At 38.2% G+C, this 20,386-nt stretch overlaps 3 protein-coding genes across 3 annotated transcripts; 2 read left to right on the top strand and 1 right to left on the bottom strand.

The window, feature by feature from the left end:
- The first annotated feature begins 1,665 nt into the window (after positions 1-1,665).
- On the top strand, positions 1,666-7,803 carry LOC145895002 (4-galactosyl-N-acetylglucosaminide 3-alpha-L-fucosyltransferase FUT6-like). Its single transcript, XM_082983738.1, has 7 exons — positions 1,666-1,935; positions 2,702-2,851; positions 4,448-4,549; positions 5,232-5,305; positions 5,573-5,686; positions 6,044-6,322; positions 6,934-7,803. Exons 1-7 carry the CDS (start codon positions 1,705-1,707, stop codon positions 7,415-7,417), a joined length of 1,434 nt encoding a protein of 477 aa, XP_082839864.1. The 5' UTR covers positions 1,666-1,704; the 3' UTR covers positions 7,418-7,803.
- A 1,594-nt stretch (positions 7,804-9,397) lies between these two features.
- On the bottom strand, positions 9,398-15,104 carry LOC145895862 (4-galactosyl-N-acetylglucosaminide 3-alpha-L-fucosyltransferase 9-like). Its single transcript, XM_082984643.1, has 7 exons — positions 14,919-15,104; positions 13,845-13,994; positions 13,414-13,515; positions 11,579-11,652; positions 11,220-11,333; positions 10,616-10,888; positions 9,398-9,932 (listed from the first exon to the last, which is right to left on the bottom strand). The coding sequence occupies exons 1-7, from the start codon at positions 15,102-15,104 to the stop codon at positions 9,398-9,400; spliced, it is 1,434 nt and encodes a 477-aa protein (XP_082840769.1).
- A 2,937-nt stretch (positions 15,105-18,041) lies between these two features.
- Positions 18,042-19,905, top strand: LOC145895104 (small ribosomal subunit protein mS23-like). Its single transcript, XM_082983859.1, has 4 exons — positions 18,042-18,226; positions 18,509-18,697; positions 19,266-19,367; positions 19,543-19,905. Exons 1-4 carry the CDS (start codon positions 18,174-18,176, stop codon positions 19,691-19,693), a joined length of 495 nt encoding a protein of 164 aa, XP_082839985.1. The 5' UTR covers positions 18,042-18,173; the 3' UTR covers positions 19,694-19,905.
- The last annotated feature ends 481 nt before the right edge of the window (positions 19,906-20,386 follow it).

Raw genomic sequence — 20,386 nt, 5'->3', positions numbered from 1 at the left:
GTTTTCTTTTCCCGGGTGTACTATTACAACTGACGACGGTTTTCAACTGTTTTTCAACAGGCCAGGTTTCCTAATTAACAGCTCAATTTGCAGCAACATTTACAGAACATTACAGTTAAGCCAACATTATTTCCTGAAAGGGGTAAATGAACAATTTTACTAACACAACTTATTTTACCCTTCCAGCACGCTGCAGAAAGTAAACTAATCAATACCAAGCAACAATAGCATTCGAAAGAAACTGTTTCACATAGTAGTCATTGTTTCGTCACTGTCAATTACACATAATGAACGTGGAGATGCAACATCCAGGTTATTTACAAAGTGCACACTTTTATAAACTTATTCAACCATTTATTTCATAAAGCCGAAGTCAGTTCAAGCCTGTGCTTTTCATATTGAGGGAAAAAAATTTCAGGTCAGTCAAGCGTGAAGTTTTATTGCTATTCGAGTAAAAGCTTACCATAACGGAACAGAAAAGGTAGCTCTTGGCTACTGTGGTTTGAATTTGACATGTTTTGTCAACGTAGTAAACAGTTGCCAACAACATTTATTGTCTCACAGCAGATCTTATCGTGGTGGAAACACCCAGTATAGTCTGAACAAACGTGGGTGAATGCTGTCGTTAGACATGGCGTAAGTGGCAATAAAAAATATTCAAGTGGTCTGCTACCTTCTAGTGCTCCAAATTTTGTCCTGTGCAGTTAGGTAGCGCATCCCTTCTGTTGTTCATCGAACCGTGTTTACCTCTCGTGTTGTTGTGGCAGATGTAAAAACTACGTGTTGCGATATTTTAAAACTGAACACGCTGAAAAGACAGTGATCGCCTAGCCTTCGTCTGCAGTTTACGGTTTAGATCCTTTCTTCAGTTAACGCTATGTTGCAATATTATGACGCTTCCACAGCACCAGGTGTGTTAGCAAGTACGGCCAGATTGTTCGTAAATGAAGAAAAATGATATCAGAGTAAAAAAGGGCGTGCGTTTTTTTTGTTATCTCCGCCGCTCCTCTACTAGGTTTGCTACCACACAGTAGTTTACAGTGTGAGCTTGAGGTGATAGCGTAAAGAAAAGACTTCTAGTTGCAGTGGTGTTTTGTGTGTATTTTATTGCTTCTGGCACACTCGTTTGTGTTTCAGGTTTTTACGATCACGTGTGAGCGTGTTATTTCCTTATCTCCGCTATCACCTACTGTAGGTTCGTTACTACACTGTAGTTCACAGTGTGAGCTTGAGGAGATAGCATAAAGAAAAGACTTCCAGTTGCAGTGGTGTTTTGTGTGTATTTTTGAGAAAATGTCGATGCTTATGATAACTAACGCGTTTTTTTACAACAAAATCTACTGCCGTAAATCCGAGGCTTGTTGCTTCATTATATACACAGAGTAGAAAAGGTTTCCAAGTATTTTGTCCATCTATTCAAAACGAGCCAAAGTTCTATTAGACTATAATGTGCTTATTGATCAGACTTGGCTGAAATATAGTTAGGATACTGTGCGCAAATGTTGCGAAAATTTGTATTGGTATATATTGTACTGAACTATACAAAACATTTTACAAATTAGCTGCTATGATGTAAATTTGTCATCTAAATAGCCGACATTACAGCTCACTATAAAAACATATTTGGCTTTCTTGCTTATACATTCCATGAATGTTTTAAAGTGATGTAAAACGTGGAAAAACTTGAATGAATCTGGCGATGCGATGGATGGAAGCAGAGGCAGTAAGACGCCTTTTCTGTGCATTTTCCTGCTTCTAAACCTCGTCGTGGGACTTGCTGTAGTATTCTGGACCGGACCTTATTTTCCAAAACACGTTTTTCAACGTAAAAATGAGGATTCATATACAACGTTACCGGGGATCACTTCATTTCGAGTTAGCAGCACAACACAGCATCCTGACCAGGCAACAACTGACGTAACAGCAGATAAAGAGGCAAGCCAATAAAACAGAGGTTCCCAAATACTGTGTCGTTGGTCGGTTTATTTCCGTAATAAACTACGTGACATTTTAGCAGTTGCAGTGAACTGCATAAGCAATTCGTCGCTAAAAAACGTGTAACACTGTAAATATCCCTGATAAAGGTCAACAGTTTTCGGGTGCCAAGTCATAATTTTGTGGGGGTTAAATGAGTCACAGGTTGGGAACCATTGCATTAAACATTGTCTTTACAAACGTTTCACATTAAAGTAACATATTGGATAAACTTACAACACACAATGAATGTGTTTTTTTTTATAATATAAACATAATTATCATACTTAGGTCCAAAAACCTTGGAGTTAACTAGTTTGAAACGTAAAGCTAAAGCTAGTATGCTACTCATACCGAAGAAGATGTTTTAACCACCACTGTTTCATTATCATAAGACTGTCTTATCTAGTGGTGATGAACACAGCGGTGTTTGGAATGTTTGTTTCGGTATGAGTTGCACATTGGCTTTGGTTTTCTATTTCAAATTATTTTCATACAAAATACAAAACCACAGTAGTGACGTTTATGGTCTAACGATGTATCAACTTGAAAAGAAGTCGTTTCCTGCCAATAAACCATATAGGTATAGGTTGCGCCCTTACAGGTTGCGTATAGGCTGCTGCGTTATATGTGTCTTTAACGCCACCTTCGGCATCAGTCTTAAATTTCTTACATGCTTTGCAACAAAAAATATTTGATCATTGACTGTTTGTTTTTACACTCACAGGTCGAACAGTCGGAAGCCTACTTTGAGAAACAATTCAAATTATCGCCGGGTGAAGGATTGCGAAAAAGATCTGATGAATTACGTAACTTGACACCTGCTCAGTACTACGAAAAACTTAACCATAGTTTGGTTGAGGCACAAAAGAGAAAAGTATGTTGCTTTATTGATATACAATATTCCTAAGACAGGAGTCTGGTATAGACGCTATTGGGTGATGGTAAATAAGCTGGAGGTTAAAATGTATCTTTCAATTTTCCTGGGGCAAGACATAAGTTAACTAATGGTGGCAAATAACTGTCATGAAGAACCGCCTGATTTCATGTCCATCTCAATGTAAAAGTTTGTTATTATTTATAGTTGTATTTGTGTGACCCTTTTCAGAGGTGTTGTTTCAAAACATGCTAGCAAAGTAGCTTGATTGCAACATTTAAATTGTACATGAGGCGAAAAAGTTGCTTCAATATGAAGAATAAATGGTGCTACCACAAGGAAAACTTACAATTTAGTGACGTTTTTTTAATTGGCTATGGAGACCTTGTTTGTTGGGCACACAGTGTGGAACGAATAGTTCTTGGTGTATTGCTTGGTAGTAAATGATTCATAGACTTTATCGGTATAGTATAGGGACCATAAGTCAATATACATATTTACCGAGTCTCTTGTTGTATCACTACGATCCTACTAAAATCCGTTTTTTTTCGGGTGCAGATCATAAGGTGGTCAAGTTAAGTCTGTGCAACAGAGACACGAATATTCTATGAACAACTAAACCGAACAATTCAGTTACGAATCCACACGTGGAATCCAAAAAGAAACACGTGAAATAAGCGGCAAATACTTTTGTCCAACCCCGATACCCTGCTGTATCAAAATGGCAAACTATATTCGCATGTTGCGTTTTTTGCTGAAGCATTTTCTTGGCATATTTAAAATGTACAAGCATTAAAGCCAATACTGTTTTAGTGATCTGCAGACAGGGGAATTTTTTGATCCATATGTCTCATCAGTGCAGCTCGGTGACTGTAATGATTCTTTGCTGTTTAGCTGACAAAGTCGTAATACGTCATCAAGGCTACACTGATGAGATCCAGTAGGTAGAAACAGTGGCCATATCTGCAGATCATTTTAAATTGTTAAAGTGGTGCCATGGTTTTTCTTGTCATTATTTGACATCGCTCTTTCGCCACCGATCCGTCAATATTCTTGGAGATCCGCCACATCCCCTTTCCCGCGCGACATAACCAACGTCTTCGGCTGCGTCACACTGTTTATTTTCATTTTCGGATAATTGGTTGTCGCTCAAAAAAACAAAAAAATACCAGTAAGTGTTTCTGTTCATATCACCCTTTGTGAGTCGCCCATGCACTGTGTTCCGCACGCACAACTCGATCATTAAATCCGTTCCCGCAGAGCGGGCGAGGATTTGTTGTTGTTTTTAGCGCTCTTTGTCTTTCTGATCTTTCATTTGTTGATGGTTTTGTGCCATAATTCTCACAAAGGCTGCGTTCGGTCCAACGGTTGCCTGTTATGACACATCAGACAAAAGGAAAATCATTTTTATGTATCCTGTTGCTTGAAGACAACGATAGCGATACTTAATCAATGCCATGGCCGTTGATGGTTTTAGTTTTCATATACGATGCACATCCAAAATAAAAGTTTATACAGTTTTATAAAAGTAAAGTATAAATTCGCTCCTGTTGTGTTGTTTGGAGTGCACAATCTTTAATGATAAACATTGTTCAGCTCATCATTATAGAAGTATGGAAGCCGACCTACGGCAGAAGAAAACCTTCTTTCCTCGACTTCCAGTGTGGTCTGTGTCAAATCGAACACACCTTGGACAAGGTAAGCAAACGTAATAGTCACTGTACAAGAATTCTTCATCTCCACGTGATTGAACCACGTCATTTCATGGCTACGTTACAAACTCCTTTAAGCCAACCGTATTGCACACGTCAAATGTACTCCAGAGGGCAAAGTTTTTGACAAATGTGTGATCAATATAATTAACCCTGCCTCCAAATGCAGCAACAAGCTAAATTACACAGCACAGAGCAATCGTGTACAGCAGCTATTGTGTTCTAGAATGCAATATTTGTAACTACGGTAACCAAAAAGACGTCGTTAACTCCAGGACCTTTCAAACGTTTGTGTCCTGTTTCCCATAAAAAATAAATTTCTGTCCAAACCCAATGCTGTTTCGCAAACAATTGCCGGCGTAAAATACAGAGTCGCCCCTGCGAATCTGATTAGTTGCACCCACATTCCAAAAATTACACTTTGCTGTCTAAAACGGGATTGCGATCCACAAACGACCTTTACTGTCACCGTCACAACCAGGACAAACTCAAGTGTCTCGTGGATTGTTACGCAACAAAGTGACACGAAACGGAATTTGCGTCCTTTACCGATGTTTAGGGTGATACGACTGACGAAATTTTTTTGCGTGTTTGTCCAACCTGGAAATGTCACCCTTAATATTTTACAAAACGTTAAAAAATCGACGCCTATGCTTGTTATTTTACAGTCGAACGACTCAAGAACCAAAGCACTGGTGTATCACTTTCAAATGACCAACGACAAGTTTTTGCCATCAACAAGGTAAAAAAATAACCCTTCGTATTATCCGGCACTCCTACTTGATATGATTACCTGCAATTCTGCGTTTAGCATTTCAATTCGTATTTCGCTTTGCCAACATATTTAATTGGTTTAAAATTTTCTAAATTAGAACGTTGATCAGTAACGTCATCTAGCGGGTAAAATAATAATTGTTATGTCCGAAATGGGAAACTAACATTTACGGTATATTTATACACCGTTGTTTGTATTTTTTGTGCAAATTACAAATAAATTACTTGGTTACAGACGTCCTGATCAATATTACGTCTGGCAAACCCGCGAAAGTTCCACGCACGTCCAGTTCTACAAAATAAACCTTACAAGATTTAACAATTTCTTCAATATGACGATGACGCCAAGGTATTTGCTGATGAAAGATTTTCCATTTTTTCCCCTTTTTTAATATAGGTTTGCATTTGTATTTTGATAATGCAAAGTTTGTATTATAAATATTTTAATGGGAAACAATGAAAATATCAGCAAAACATTACAGCGACAACTACAAGCTTACACGGCCTACAAAATATACTTGCACGAATAGATTTTTTTTCTTCTAAGAATCAGAAATAACCTGCTGTATTTCGTTATATTCAAGCGGTTTCACGAAAAAAACCTTAAACTTGAACGTAATATGTTGATAAAAAATTTTAAGGAATATTTACGGAAACCAGATTTCGATGTGGGCTTTGAATTTTTTCAATCTTATCTGTTGTACAGGAGGTATGGGGATATATTCGATCCATACGGCACTGGCGCCGCGCTACACCAAATACTTCCTAATTTGCCCATGAAAGATGAACAAATTGACGAAATGATCAGCAAGAAAGATCGACTCGGTTTATGGATCGTCTCAAACTGTGGATCATACACAGGGTTGAAGGGGGCGAAATTGAGAATGGCATACGCTAAAAAGCTCATCGCCTTCGGGCTGGATTTGGAATTGGGAGGAAAATGCTTTCAAAACAAACGCACAGACAAAGACATGGACTACAAAAGGTGAATAAACATGGCGTGTTTTTCGGGCTCTAAGTTTCATTTGATGATGTTTCTGCTACTTCAAAAGTGAAACGAGATAATAATGTGCGATTATTTAGATTCACTTTTATCCAGGGATGTCAGAAGCAGAAACTGCTTAGTCACCCTCCTGTATCCTGCATCCTGCATCCATGACCACTAATGAACTTTGACACTGAGTTATTTATATTGAAAAACTTCCACAGATAACGATGGAAATAGATCGCAAAATTCTGAAAACTGCATAAATAGATGATTCTGCAATATTATGGCTTTTTTTGCACATATATTACATTGGTGTTTTTTGCCTTTTGCACTATCGGTTACCAAGCAGTTCCGTTTGGCCATAGTGCGCTCCACAGTGGTTCGTCGTCTCTGTTGTTCGGTACCTAGTATAGGGTACCCTGCAGATCGACGTTGACCGAAAGGTACCACAAAGTGGAGACTAGTGTGCCTGCTAGTGTGAAAGCTAGCACAGTGCTACTCAACAGCTGCACTGATGAGACCTTACAGGTCGAAACAGTGCGTGTACACACCCTGTCTGCAGCTTTGCGTAGATGATTCTCCTTTAACCATTACCAACTGTATCGCAGATTTAAATTCTACCTCGCTTTTGAGAATTCGTGGAATTGCAGTGATTACATCACAGAAAAGTTTTGGCGAAATTCGTTTGAATACGGACCGGTTCCCGTTGTATTGGGAGCTGCAAAGAGCGACTACATCGAAACGGCGCCTCCAAACTCATTCATCTACGCCCAAGACTTCGAATCCCCCGAAAAACTCGCAGAATATCTTCTCCACCTCGACAAGAACAACACAGCCTACAAGGAGTATCACATGTGGAGAAAGCTTAAGGTTACAGACATGCCTTATTACCGCAGGGCGGACGGAATGTGCCAGTTATGCCGAGTCCTGAACGGAATAAATATCGACAATCTTTTTAACACTAAATTCGAGACACGTTTCAAACACATACCTATGTTTGGACTTCCTTCTGTGCCGCGAATTATTCCCTCGCTTGAGGACTATTTGTACAAGGACGAGAATGAAGGTTGCAATGACTTTCCTCCGAAATGAACCCGGGTGACCCTTCAACGGTATGACGTACAAGGTGGCACCATAGAGAGGTTATTGAGGTCGATGAATGAACAGTTGCAATGTTCGGTCGTCGGGCTAAGCTATAGTGAAAAAAAAATATGGAAAAAGATAAATAAAAATATTTACTCATAAATAGTGAAAAAACTTGCGAATGCACTGTTGACAAATTTTCCACCGATTTTGCTTGTCGTAACTGTGTGTGCATTTTTTTTTGTTTCCTCAAGCTTAAGCGAGTTATAGGGAGATGGATTACCTGTTGTTCTCTTTGCATAAAACTTGCCACTGAAAAATATTCTTCCATTTTTCTCGTTGTGAATCGGTTGATTAGAAAAATGCCCCCGAAATTTTTGTTACCTGCACAACTTCCTGGTGAATTGCACAGCTATGCGATAAAAATATCATTGAATTCTGTTTTCTGTAGACAAACGGCCTCTGTTTCCACCTGTTAGACGGCCCAACGGCCAAGCAAAGACTTCTACTTTGTGGTGACTATACAATCACCGTCATCCGTTGGGCACCAAACTAGGTGCAACCTTACGGAGAAAGCAAGGTGGAAACACAATACCTTTGCAATAACTAAACCAATTGTGCTGTCAGGCTCGTGTGCCACAAAATATCATATATATATATATTTAAATAATATGGACCCTTTATATAAATTCTGCACATGCACAAAAAAAGAATCATAAATTTTTTTCCCCACCCGTGTTTTTTTGGGGACGATCTACGAAACGAGAGATTTGAAAGTGATTTCAGGATGCTGAAATCGACGAATGTCTGTTTCAATATAGGTTCATCGCGATCGCACAGATTGTCGTATATGGGTACGGTAAGATAGGTAATTTTGGCTGTGAACGAAACAAAAACGTTTCCAAATTCGTTTCGGCAGAACGTATTTCGTTTCTAAAATTTAAATCTATTTCTGAGCAAATTTTTGGACAAATGTTACATTGTCGTAACAAATTTTAGGGTACATACACTTGCTGGCACTTACCTGCACAACTTGCTGGCGAATTACTCAGCTATGCAATAAAAACATCATTGAATTCTGTTTTCTGTAGACAGATGGCCACTATTTCGACAAGTTAGGACCCTTCAGTGCATCTTGGTGCGATCTTGCACGCCAAACAGTCAGGTAGACTTCTACTTTGTGGTTACATATACAATCACCGTCATCGGTTGAGCACTAAGCTAGGTGCAACGTTACGGAGATATCATAAGGTGGAAAACACTATGACCAAGCAAATGCTAATCCAATAGTGCCGTCAGGCCCCGTGCCACAATAAACAAAGTGGAGCCAATGCTGTGAATTCTGCACATACACAAAAAAACGTGTCGTAAATAAAATTATCTCCACCCGCAGATCCGCGTGGAACGAAAGATTTGAGAATGACCCCAGCACGCTAAAATCGACGTCTGTTTCAATATAGGTTCCCACGCTGTGAACGGAAAAAAACGTTTCCAAATTCGTTTCGGCAAAACGAATTTCGTTTCTAAAATTGAACCTGTTTCAGATCAAATCTTGTAAAAATGTTTCAAAAACTTTTTAAATTGTTACATTCTCGTAACAAATTTTAGGGTACATACACTTTCTAGAAGCTGGTTCGGTGGTGGTTTGTCGTCACTGGGCCATGAAAACGGCAGACTGTGATCGTTAGCTCCAGCAGTACACTCATATATATAAGCCTGGCACTACCTGTACATGTGTCATTTGACCCGCACGCGAAAAAAATACTTAATTTTTAACTTGTATTGAGTAAAGTAATACATTGAAAAGCGGCACAACTAGCAATTTGCCAAAAAATATGTTGCGTTTCTTTGGCAGAATTTTTCTGCGCGAGCTGTAATTTTTGTTACAGTTGCTACACAGTTGATATCGCATTTCCAAAAACAGTATTTGATTTGTGTTAAAAATCAATTTGTGCCAACTGATTTGATGCCCACGTGTTGTACTCCATCCTAGCGCGACCTGCTGCCTTCTTTTTTCGATCCTTTCCTCGTTTTCAGTTTCGTTTTCGGTGGTAAATCAATACAACCTTCGTTCTCGTCCTTGTACAAATAGTCCTCAAGCGAGGGAATAATTCGCGGCACAGAAGGAAGTCCAAACATAGGTATGTGTTTGAAACGTGTCTCGAATTTGGGGTTAAAAAGATTGTCGATATTTATTCCGTTCAGGACTCGGCATAACTGGCACATTCCGTCCGCCCTGCGGTAATAAGGCATGTCTGTAACCTTAAGCTTTCTCCACATGTGATACTCCTTGTAGGCTGTGTTGTTCTTGTCGAGGTGGAGAAGATATTCTGCGAGTTTTTCGGGAGATTCGAAGTCTTGGGCGTAGATGAATGAGTTTGGAGGCGCCGTTTCGATGTAGTCGCTCTTTGCAGCTCCCAATACAACGGGAACCGGTCCGTATTCAAGGGAATTTTGCCAAAATTTTTCTGTGATGTAATCACTGCAATTCCACGAATTCTCAAAAGCGAGGTAGAATTTAAATCTGCGATACAGTTGTTATCTTTAACTGTTTGGAAATTTAACTGTGATATTGACGTTGGCGTCTTTCCGTATTTATAAACATATTTCATAAACTCCTGAATTTTACAAATTTACCGCTTAACAAGTCAAAATGTCCATCAATTGCTCAGCACAGTTAGGCACAGTTTATACCAGGGACGGACGAACTTTTCCAAAAGTTATTAAAAATTTGGCAAAGGTCAATGCAAGTATAAAGTGATTAAACAGTGTTTTTACGACAAATTACAAACTGACGTATTCACAATTCGTTTAACAGTTGAAACCGAAAGACACAAAAATCATGCAATAAAACTACATTAAATTTCTGTATGAACAGTTGTCATTATGCAGCGACACTAATTAATATCAACCCGTGGCAGGCCATATTGTACTGATTTGAACTGCGTTCCAGAGTTTTCTCTTTTTTCACGTTTTTACGGGCATTCATCAACAGACATTTTTAACATTGTTTAGACAATCTACGTTGTCAAAGCGATTGCTTTCTTGTTTTTTTGCTACGATTGCTTAGTCAGAAGCATCAATATTTCCTGAAAGGAAATTAACATCAATATCATTTTACCCAATTTTTGGAATGCTAAATAACCCAAATCCTTACAGCATTTATTGACAGCAACAAGTTATGGTAAACGGCCGGTTTAAACGCACCTGTTCCATTGTATGCTTGTTTTCTCTTGACTGTTTTGGAAGCACTTCCCACCCAGTTCCAAATCCAGTCCGAAGGCGATGAGCTTTTTAGCGTAAGCCATTCTCAATCTCGCCCCCTTCAACCCCGACCCACAGTTTGAGACGAGCCATAAAGCGAGTCGAGTTTTTTTGCTGATCATTTCGTCAAGTTTTTCATCTTCCATGGGCAAATTTTCAAGTTTTTGATAGAGTCTGGCGCTATTTCTGGGTATATCGAATATGTCCCCGTACCGCCTGTTGATCATTAACGAAGCTTATTTTAAGATATATATATCTGCAGGTAGTAAACCCCACCTGATGAACTTGTGCCTGTAACTACAAAACGTTAAAAAGTTTGGATTCAAATTTTGCATGATAGTAGAGGTTAATATTAAGTATTCATTAACTTTTTCAGAAATGTTTTGTTTGATGTAACACCCGTTTTTTGGGGGCTTTAAAACCTATATTGTCAATCAGCAACAACACATACTTGCTCCCAAACAGTCCACGACCTTAGAAAGTTTTCCAAGAGAATTTATGTAAATTTTCTCTTTGTGTATATGCTTTTAATTTTGAATAGCATTACCTCATCGTCATCGTCATGTTAAAGAAGTTGTTGAACTTTGTGAGGTTTAGGTGATAGAACTGAATGTGTGTTGAACTTTCGCGGGATTTCCAGACGTAATATTGATCCGGACGTCTGCAGTCAAACAATTGGAAACCGTTTATTAGCAGTATACCATTGTATGAAGAACAAATTCCTGATAATATAGAAAAGTGGTCCCCATATTACCAACGAACTTAATCCCACAAAAAAATAGATCTTTTCACCGAAATACGCGATCAACACAATACTACGACTGCTTTCTTGCTTGTTTTGCTACGATTACTTTGCGAGAAGCATCAATATATCCAGGAAGGAAATTATCAATGAAATAATTTTACCTAATTTTTGGAATGAATTCATCTTTTGTCATGAGGAAATGATATATCAATGCTTTTGTTCTTGCGTCGTTTACCTTGAAGGAACAAAAAGTTAACATTTCCGATTTTTTAGATAATATGCAGCTAAAAAAAATTTTTCCGTTTACAGCCCTTTGTTTCACATTCTCAGAATGTGTCCTCTACTATTCGACAAATAATGGATAAGAGAAAATATACCTTTAACAAACCCTATTCTCTGCTTTAAACTCGCGTTGGATTTGCTGTAAAAGTGAAACGGGACAAGATAACTCATTTTCGAAATCTCAGTCGCGAATTTCGCCACCGTTTTAGAGCTGTCATATATAAACATAAATTAATATTCTAGTGATCTTATTCCAGCCTTTGACTCTACAACAACATGCGTCGCATGTGAACGGGAGTTCGAAATTCAGTCGAAATTTGAGTAAGTTATGGAACTGTTAGCAGAAAATGCCATTGTAACGTGGGTTTTTAACGGATCGGCGGCGTTGCATGCTACACAGCAGTTTTGGCCTTTAGCCCAAATGTGTTAAAAACGCGTCCCAAATTCTCTTAAGTAGTGGCCAAACCCGCAGAACACAACAAACACTTGTATTCAATACAACGGAAATGACCGGCACAACACCAACGCGCCCGAACAGGAACGGTTTCTGTGAACAAAAAAGAAACACGATTGTACATACGGTTTGCAGACATCCTAGTACACTCACCAAACTGTTTTGCGACCGATCTATCAGCAGGCACAATCTGCCCGTTGCGAAATCACATTCACAAGTTGCATCAATCAGATGCTGGAAAAACTTTCAAAATGTCACACAGTTTTCAGACGTAAACACTACCCACGCCTTATTCAAATAGAATCCTTATTCAAATAGAATCCTTATTCAAATAGAATGCTATTGTTAAAGCACATGACAAAAAACTGGCAACGCAAGAACAAGCCGACCTAACCACGCGGTCTGTACGCGCCACTGTTGCCAGATTTTTTTTACCAAAAGCGCCAATTTTTTTGTTTTAATACGCCCTAAAGCGCCAATTTCTGCAAAAACAACATGCTGAACTGCGCCAATGTTAATGAAGTTTACACATATCAGTTACGTGCACCAATGGTCATTTTATGCCTATGGTTGAACACTTAAACCGTAAACTAAGACCGTGAGCAGGACGCTTTGATCACAGTCGTCTTTGCAATATGATTATGACGTCATATTTCGTTGTGTCATCAGTTTGTAGTATTTTAAATACGGCTGAAACAACGTTTTGTCACAGAATTAATGAGCTTATTACCAAATTTTAAATATTTCCAAAACACGCCCAAAGCGCACGGTGCAACAAAAAAACGCAAACACCCAAGACAATACGCCCAATTGTGCGTAAAAAGCGCCCAACTGGCAACACTGGCACGCGCAGAGCTACTGCGCAGCCTTTGTTATGAGTGTTGCGCAAAACATAGAATACACAACAGTAACGAAAATAACTAATTAATTTTGGTTTGAGAATCTACAGCCATAAAAACGCAATCAACTGGCCTTACATGTTTCACTCACAAACACATCCAAATTTAATCACATTTCTTTTTTGAATAAAACAGATACTGTGGCGATGCCGATTGGACGTATTTAATATTCCTGTTGTTTTTTTTAATAATAAAAGATCGCCCTAAAGCTGATCGTTTATCACTGTATTTTGGATTACGGAAATTTAACAGAGTTTTTGAACAAATATTTTGTGAAGCAGGAAGTTGCAACTTGAAATAAAACAACAAAACCCAAGAAATAAAAACAGGAGGCGCAACAAACGTCAGAATAGTTTTCTACCTTTTCCAAACTGCGTTGCACCTCACATCCTCCACATTGAAAATTAAGAGTCGACGGTTCGGAGTTTTTGAAACCAATTTTCGTGATCTCTATTATGATGATCTGAAATTGTGCAAAAACAAAACGTTTTTAAAGGCTTCCATGTTGTCAAACTTTGGCTTGCTCCGGCCCCATGAACCCCCAAGTTTCCTCAGCAACCTTTCGAGGGGGTTCAGATGAGACTTTTCCAAACAACACTACTTGTTCCTTTTAGGACAAACTATATATGATCCAAATACCAGACGGTGGCTGAATTTTCACTTAAACTATACTACGTAAACCCCCGGGGTCGCGAACGCCTGGCGAAACCACTGCAGTAACTATTTGGAGCATGCAAGCATGAAACGTATAACTTACGTTTCGCAAACTTTTAATCAAAGCTAATAATGTACCTTCCGCTTTTGCGCCTCAACCAAACTGTGGTTGAGTTTTTCGTAGTATTGAGCAGGAGTCAAGTTACGTAATTCATCAGATCTTTTCCGCAATTCTTCACCCGGCGACAATCGGAAGTGTTTCTCAAAGTAGGCTTCCGACTGTTCGACCTGAAAGTGTAAAACGAACCGCAATAATCACGATTTTTAGGTCAGTGAACTAACGCTTATTCACAAAACATAGAAGTAGTTCAAAATAACGGCCTGAAATTAGTAATCCCGAGCAGAAATCTATTTGAGAGCAAGTATTCGTAATTTTATAAATAGAAAGGTTAGTCTGTATACAGTCATAAAAATACCAGCGTATCGCTGGTAAAATTTATATTAAAAACGGTAGAAATAGGCTATAGGCTACCAGCTGTGCGGTTCTAAACCTTTCTGCTTCGTGGGTGGCGTTACAAAACACTGTGCGATACCAAATCAAAATTTATCTCAAGCCGATATCATAATTATTGGACGATTTTGAAATCCTCAAACACACTAGTTAACACTTTTTATAGTAATTGTATTAAAGTTGCTGTTTAATCTTTATATTGGGTTCAATAAGTCGATTGTGACTGTGGACATTTCAAGCCTCTTGAGAGAGTCTTTTCATCTAAGATCACGAAATTAGAGTTTGCAACCAAGCCTTTATGATAGAAAACACCTGGTTTCAAAGCAAACAATGGTTGTTCGTGGGCACCCTTTTGTATTTTTAATAGTCCTGCTGGACTGGTATGAGCGTTATTGCGTCGCACCGTCACTCAAACGCATAACCTTTTAAAATCCAGAGTACCTAAATCTTAAGGCTGCAGTAGACTTGAATGTTCAATTCATACACAGTTGCTGTTAAATGCCGTTTGATTACATGTACCATCACTGTTAAAATACGCTGCTGTCTTTGATATCCAGCATTTTTCCAGACAATGATGTTTTTCGAAATTGTATAATATAACCATTTGTTTCGCTGCCGTATGGGAATAAAAAACATTGCAAAACAAATTTATTTATGATAATCCTTGCCTGGTTTAATCTCATTTCGGCAATTGTTGTTACCTTAGGTACAGTAACACTTGCTGCGAGGTTGGTATCCTTTGCTGGTGCCTTGGTTATCTCCGTTTGTTGTTTATGCGATTTGTAGTTATTCAAATAACCCAAATCAGCCAAAAATACGAATACCATCGTCTCCAAGAGCACAGTCACCAAGCAGAGAAATAAGCCTGATGGTTTGAAGTATCTCATGTTTGTTGCTTGCTGTTTGATAGATTTCAGCTTTATTCTGAGTTTTAAAAACACAAATTACCTTTATTAATTTATTTGTGACAAAGATTGCTGTAGTCTGGCTCTTTTTAACCTGTCTTGTCATATACTGTGTACATGATACGCCCTAGTCATGCACTATAGACGCTGTAGTGGAGAAGCACAAATATTTTGAATAAAGTCTGGTATAGTCTTAATGCGCTATTCAGGTTAATTGGCATATTGGGCACAGTGTTTCCGCGAGGAACATTGTTGTGATCGCAGTGATTGACTCGATTAGCATTACAGTAAAAAAATCTTTGCGGTATGTTCTGGATCCCAGCTGTTGCTTTAAGTGGCAATGTGTCTTCATCCTTTTTCTTCTATGAAACAACACCAGACGAGATAGAAATGTATATATCCCTTTTAGATGCAACAAAATCGGTACCATCTCATGATATCCCCATTAGGTTCATTAAGCTAGTTAAATACATAATTTCACCCTTTCTGTCGGAGGTGTATAACTGGTGTATTCGTAATGGACAATATATCCTGTAGTTCTTAAGTCGGCAGAAGTAATTCCCATACACAAAAATGGTTCTGTGAGTGAGTGCACTAATTACAGGCCAATATCATTATTGTCCCCTTTTGCAAAAATTTTTGAAAAAATTATTCACAGCCGCCTATATAACTACCTTGAAAAAAGTAAGTTAATTTCACAGCATCAATACGGATTTAGAAGCAAACATTCCACGTCACTCGCCATTTACGACATTTACGAGAAGCTGTTAGAATCTTTTGACAATAAACAGTTTACATGCGCCATTTTTCTAGACCTGTCTAAGGCATTCGACACCGTAAATCACGAGAAGTTGTTGGAAAAGTTAGAGCGCCGGTATGGAATTAGGGGAAATACCCTGCACTTAATCCACAGTTACCTTGTAGGTAGAAGTCAATGCACTAGAACAGGAAATTCTGTGTCGGATATTAAACCCATAACATGCGGTTGCCCACAGGGTTCGCCATTAGCTCCTTTACTTTTTTTATTGTACATCAATGACCTTCCGCAAGTATCCTCTTTTACAACCAAATTGTTTGCTGACGACACGGTTCTTTCAATGACCTCCCCTTCACTTATTGACTTACAATCCCGTGTTAACGAACAACTCGCAAATGTTGACAACTGGTTACGGCACAATCGACTTTCTCTCAACATACGGAAAACAAAGTTCCTATTGTTTTCCCCTTCCACCTCAAGCACTGGCAATTTCACCGTCACCATTGGTCATGAAAAACTTTTGCGATCAGGTAATATTAAGTACCTCGGTGTATACATTGATGACAAACTAACCTGGACAACTCACATTCACTATTTAGAAAAGAAATTGTCACAAGCATGCGGCACTTTTTTTCAGTTGCGAAATTATCTTGACGTTAAAACGTTGAGAAACGTTTACTATTCATTTGTATATTCCCATATTCAGTACGCTATCGGTGCTTGGGGTGGAGGATCGGCACTCTCACTGAAAAAAATCAACACCATTCATAATAACATACTCCGCTCCATAACCTTTAGTTCCTTTCAAAGCCATGTCACGCCATTATACAAGAAATTAGATCTCACAAAAATTAGAGACATTTACCAACTCGAACTGGCCAAAGTAATGCACGATTTCCATACCGGCAATCTACCGGCCTCCTACAACTCCTTATTTTCGTTAGTAGGCACAGTGCACGATCATTTCACAAGAAATGCATCGCAAAAGAACTTATTTCACCCAAGAGTTAACACCACCTTCGGCTTACGTATGCTAAAACATAGGGGCCCACAGATATGGGAGGAAATAAACCCTTCCATTAGATCGCTCTCCCGTCCATCATTTAAAAAAAAAAATCCGCCAATATTTCACATCTCAGTATTAACTTCCTTTTTCATCCACCCTGTTAGCAGTCCGTTTTTCACTTTTTTCTTGTAGTCCTCTTGTCGTTTATTGCGTTTCTTCTGTCTTTTTTTTTATGGTGTTTTTATTTGTGTTTTTATGTATATTCCACTGTACACTCTACGCCTAAATGAACAATTTACTGCCGTAGGATCCGTTGTTGTTTCAGACCTAGGAGCGCTGCACACCAACATCATCATCAGCAAGACCTACGATGATTCAACAAGCGCAACCTCCATACGATCCCGACCATCTCCAACCAAAACCACCACGTTTGGACTGTCCTCGGGACGTTAAGGTCTGTCGATGTGGATCAAAGGAAACGTTCTGAGAACCGAGTTGGCGTTTGCGTTTCGATGGGTTTTGCTTTGGCCAGCACGGGCGGGTGGCCACCTTTTCGTCACATGCAGCTTGTCGCAACCCATCACCTCCCAGTGCGACTGGCTGCGATCCTACGGCAGACGGTGATTCTCCGTGAGGAAATCATCTTTACATGGGTGCCTGACTCGATAACCTTTATGGTTTTATCGGTGCCCATGCCATTTCATTTCCTTGTATATTGTTCGTCGCGTAGTTGCTTTTCTCGCAAAATAAACATGATTTGATTTGATGTATTAAAATCCAAACACAGCGATCTTCAGACAGCTCAGATCGATTTATTTAGAGAAAAATATATTTCGCCTAAAACGGCATCATCAGTTTCTCCATTTACCAAAACTTATTCAAATAGATACGGTGTGCGATCGACAGCCTGCCAGGGGCCTTTGGTTTTTTTGATCCAGATTTGATTTACTAATCACATTGATTTGATTTGATTTGATTTGATTTGTGATAAAAAAGGGTTACGAAAAAGTTTTCAAACAAATCCTAATTATTAAGTTGTATGATAATATGCTTTCACTTTTCGTCGATTTTTCGTATCTCGTACCTCTAGCTTCCATGTTAATTTGTCATTTACCACGCTGCACTGTAAGTAAATAGTAAAGCCAGATTTCAATGGACTTTGAGTAAAGCAAAAAAGAAAAACGCGAATTTGCAACTTTTTGTCGTGAACTTGACAGTACCTTTGAGTAGTTCGTAACGAATTTTAATTGTTAATAACTGTTTGTGATGTAACAGAATCGTCGTAGAAATGTCGCAAGGTGTTGGAATTCGGTTGCATCGATTTCAGAACATTTACAGAAGGTATCTTGTTGCGAATTTTGAACCAATTTACGTTTATTTTTGAACGTATTATTTACTAAGCTTTCTGGCCAATAACAAACAAAAAGTGACCAATAAAGATTGGCGTTGATTATTCTTTTCTGTTATTATCTTTCCAATTTTGGTTGAAATTGTTTTAAAACTGCACCAACATACACAGGCAATTAGATGCAATTATTGCTTTCTAAAATGGAATTATACTTTAATTTAAATTCGTCAAAACAAACCATGCACTTCCTAAGTGTTTAAGTCCGCTTTTTTCAGAACAAAGAGCCTTATATTATCTGGTATGGTGAAGCATGAAAAGCGCCCGCTGTGGTATGATGTATATGAAGCCTTTCCACCAGTCAAAGAACCAAGGTATGTTCCTGAACCAGAAAGCAATCAGTATGGCCTTTCCAAATTCGAAGATGACGTACGAAAAATATACTACAAAGAAGATTGGGTCAGAGCGTGAGTCAATTTTGTAGTTTTTAGAACTTTTCAAACCACACAACATTTATAAATGATTGATTTGATATATTTCAAAGCATTTACATGGGTGCCTGACTCAATAACCTGTATGGTTTGATCGCTTCCCATGCCATTTTTATTTTGCTTCTTTATTGTTAATAAAGTTCAAGTTCCTTCTACAAATGTGAAATAAAATAGAATTATTTATCTCTATTTTATGTTAATAATAATGGAATTCTCATTGTTTATATAAAGTTTTTGCTATATAATTAAGCCTTAGTTCTTGACCCTTTGATCTGTCAGTTGTGTAATTCAGGGTATTAATGTATTGCATGCCAACCCAAGTGATTTTTGAGTTCATATTTCACAATTTAATGTATAAACCTGACTTACACAATAGCGTTGGCCATCAAAGTCATTATGATTTGAAAATTGCTGAACTGGATGACTGTGTTTAAAAGGTTACATGTATAAAGTTGACATGAAGGGAAAATTTTTAAATATACAAATAAATTCTGGTTGAAGAAGCTAATGCAACTAAGTCAGAATATCACAACATGTTTTGCAGCGTGTTTCGCAAAAACAAGATTGACGAGACACCAGGATATATACAATACCGCATAGTGTCATTATTTGACGACAACTTTACAAGTGCAAGTTTCAGCCACAGGTCGGTCAATGGTAAAATTAACATAAACATGTATGAATGACTAAAATATTGTGCATTGTTTTCCTTTTGGTTAATGAATATCAAAATGTTGCCTCATGAATATGAATGTTGTCTTGAAACTGAAAGAGATTTCTAAGTTCCCGTTTCATTTTGTTTTTAAACATTTTCTTCACAGGTTCATCAAACAGTTTCAAGTATTTCAAGATTTGAATAAAGATCTAACTCGAGAAGAACTATTTGAAAAGACGCACGATTTTTTTTTACCAACAGAAGATCATGAAGATATTATAAATGAACACAATTACTCTGATCCATGTGTTCAGTGAAGAAGACATAAGTTTACTCATTATGCTTGTCATAACACAGTGCAAAAAGTTTTAGAAATGTGGTCAACAGACTGTGGCCTGCCTGAAAAATGTGTTCAATTTAACATACGATTTTGCGTATTTTTTTACAAAACAATACAGTTTTTAATAGCTCCAAGTGTGTAAGTGCATGTGATTGGATTGCAACGTATAAACACTATTTGTGGAAAATACACCAGACATGTATGAAATTTTGATGAATCAGGGGAAAATGCTAGAAACACAAGTTAAAGTTGCTCTAATAGCTGGCAAATATGCGTTTGTTTTCTCAACTTGCGGACAAAGCAAAACCCAACGAAACATTTGAACTTATCCCAACAACTAGTTGGTCGCATCAGTGCAGGCGGTAGATGATTGGTCCGTGCATAAGCTGCAGACAGATGGTCACTGTTTCGACCTAAAAGGTCTCATCAGTGCAGCTGGTGTGACTATAAGACTGATTGGTCCACCTAGCATTTCGGGGTCTGTAGGGTTAATCAAAGTATTGCAAAAATTGTATTAATTGTGTGTAAATTGATTGCAACGAAGTATTTCCCAATTCTTATCTGAAAAGTATTGAAATTTGTTTGCACCAAAGGCTACACGTGTTCTGTGTGCAATGGAGCGGAACATAACAAGCCTTTCAAAGAAAGTTGCTGCATTCGGCATTTTTAG

Source organism: Ascidia mentula, chromosome 3, assembly GCF_947561715.1.
Source record: "Ascidia mentula chromosome 3, kaAscMent1.1, whole genome shotgun sequence".
In the NCBI taxonomy this organism is placed as follows: Eukaryota; Metazoa; Chordata; class Ascidiacea; order Phlebobranchia; family Ascidiidae; genus Ascidia; species Ascidia mentula.
Note: the sequence above shows the minus strand (reverse complement) of the source record. Positions and strands in the feature narration are given on the sequence as shown.

What these genes read in the sequence shown, in the direction of transcription:
- LOC145895002 (XM_082983738.1), top strand. Translation starts at nt 1,705, where the DNA reads ATGGATGGAAGCAGAGGCAGTAAGACGCCTTTTCTGTGCATTTTCCTG. An exon ending in ACGTAACAGCAGATAAAGAG is followed by an intron (nt 1,936 to 2,701) that starts GCAAGCCAATAA and finishes TTACACTCACAG; the next exon opens with GTCGAACAGTCGGAAGCCTA. An exon ending in TTGAGGCACAAAAGAGAAAA is followed by an intron (nt 2,852 to 4,447) that starts GTATGTTGCTTT and finishes AACATTGTTCAG; the next exon opens with CTCATCATTATAGAAGTATG.
- LOC145895862 (XM_082984643.1), bottom strand. Translation starts at nt 15,104, where the DNA reads ATGAGATACTTCAAACCATCAGGCTTATTTCTCTGCTTGGTGACTGTG. An exon ending in AACATGACGATGACGATGAG is followed by an intron (nt 10,889 to 11,219) that starts GTAATGCTATTC and finishes AATGATCAACAG; the next exon opens with GCGGTACGGGGACATATTCG. An exon ending in ACAAGCATACAATGGAACAG is followed by an intron (nt 9,933 to 10,615) that starts GTGCGTTTAAAC and finishes ACTGTATCGCAG; the next exon opens with ATTTAAATTCTACCTCGCTT.
- LOC145895104 (XM_082983859.1), top strand. Translation starts at nt 18,174, where the DNA reads ATGTCGCAAGGTGTTGGAATTCGGTTGCATCGATTTCAGAACATTTAC. An exon ending in TTTCAGAACATTTACAGAAG is followed by an intron (nt 18,227 to 18,508) that starts GTATCTTGTTGC and finishes CGCTTTTTTCAG; the next exon opens with AACAAAGAGCCTTATATTAT. An exon ending in AAAGAAGATTGGGTCAGAGC is followed by an intron (nt 18,698 to 19,265) that starts GTGAGTCAATTT and finishes CATGTTTTGCAG; the next exon opens with CGTGTTTCGCAAAAACAAGA.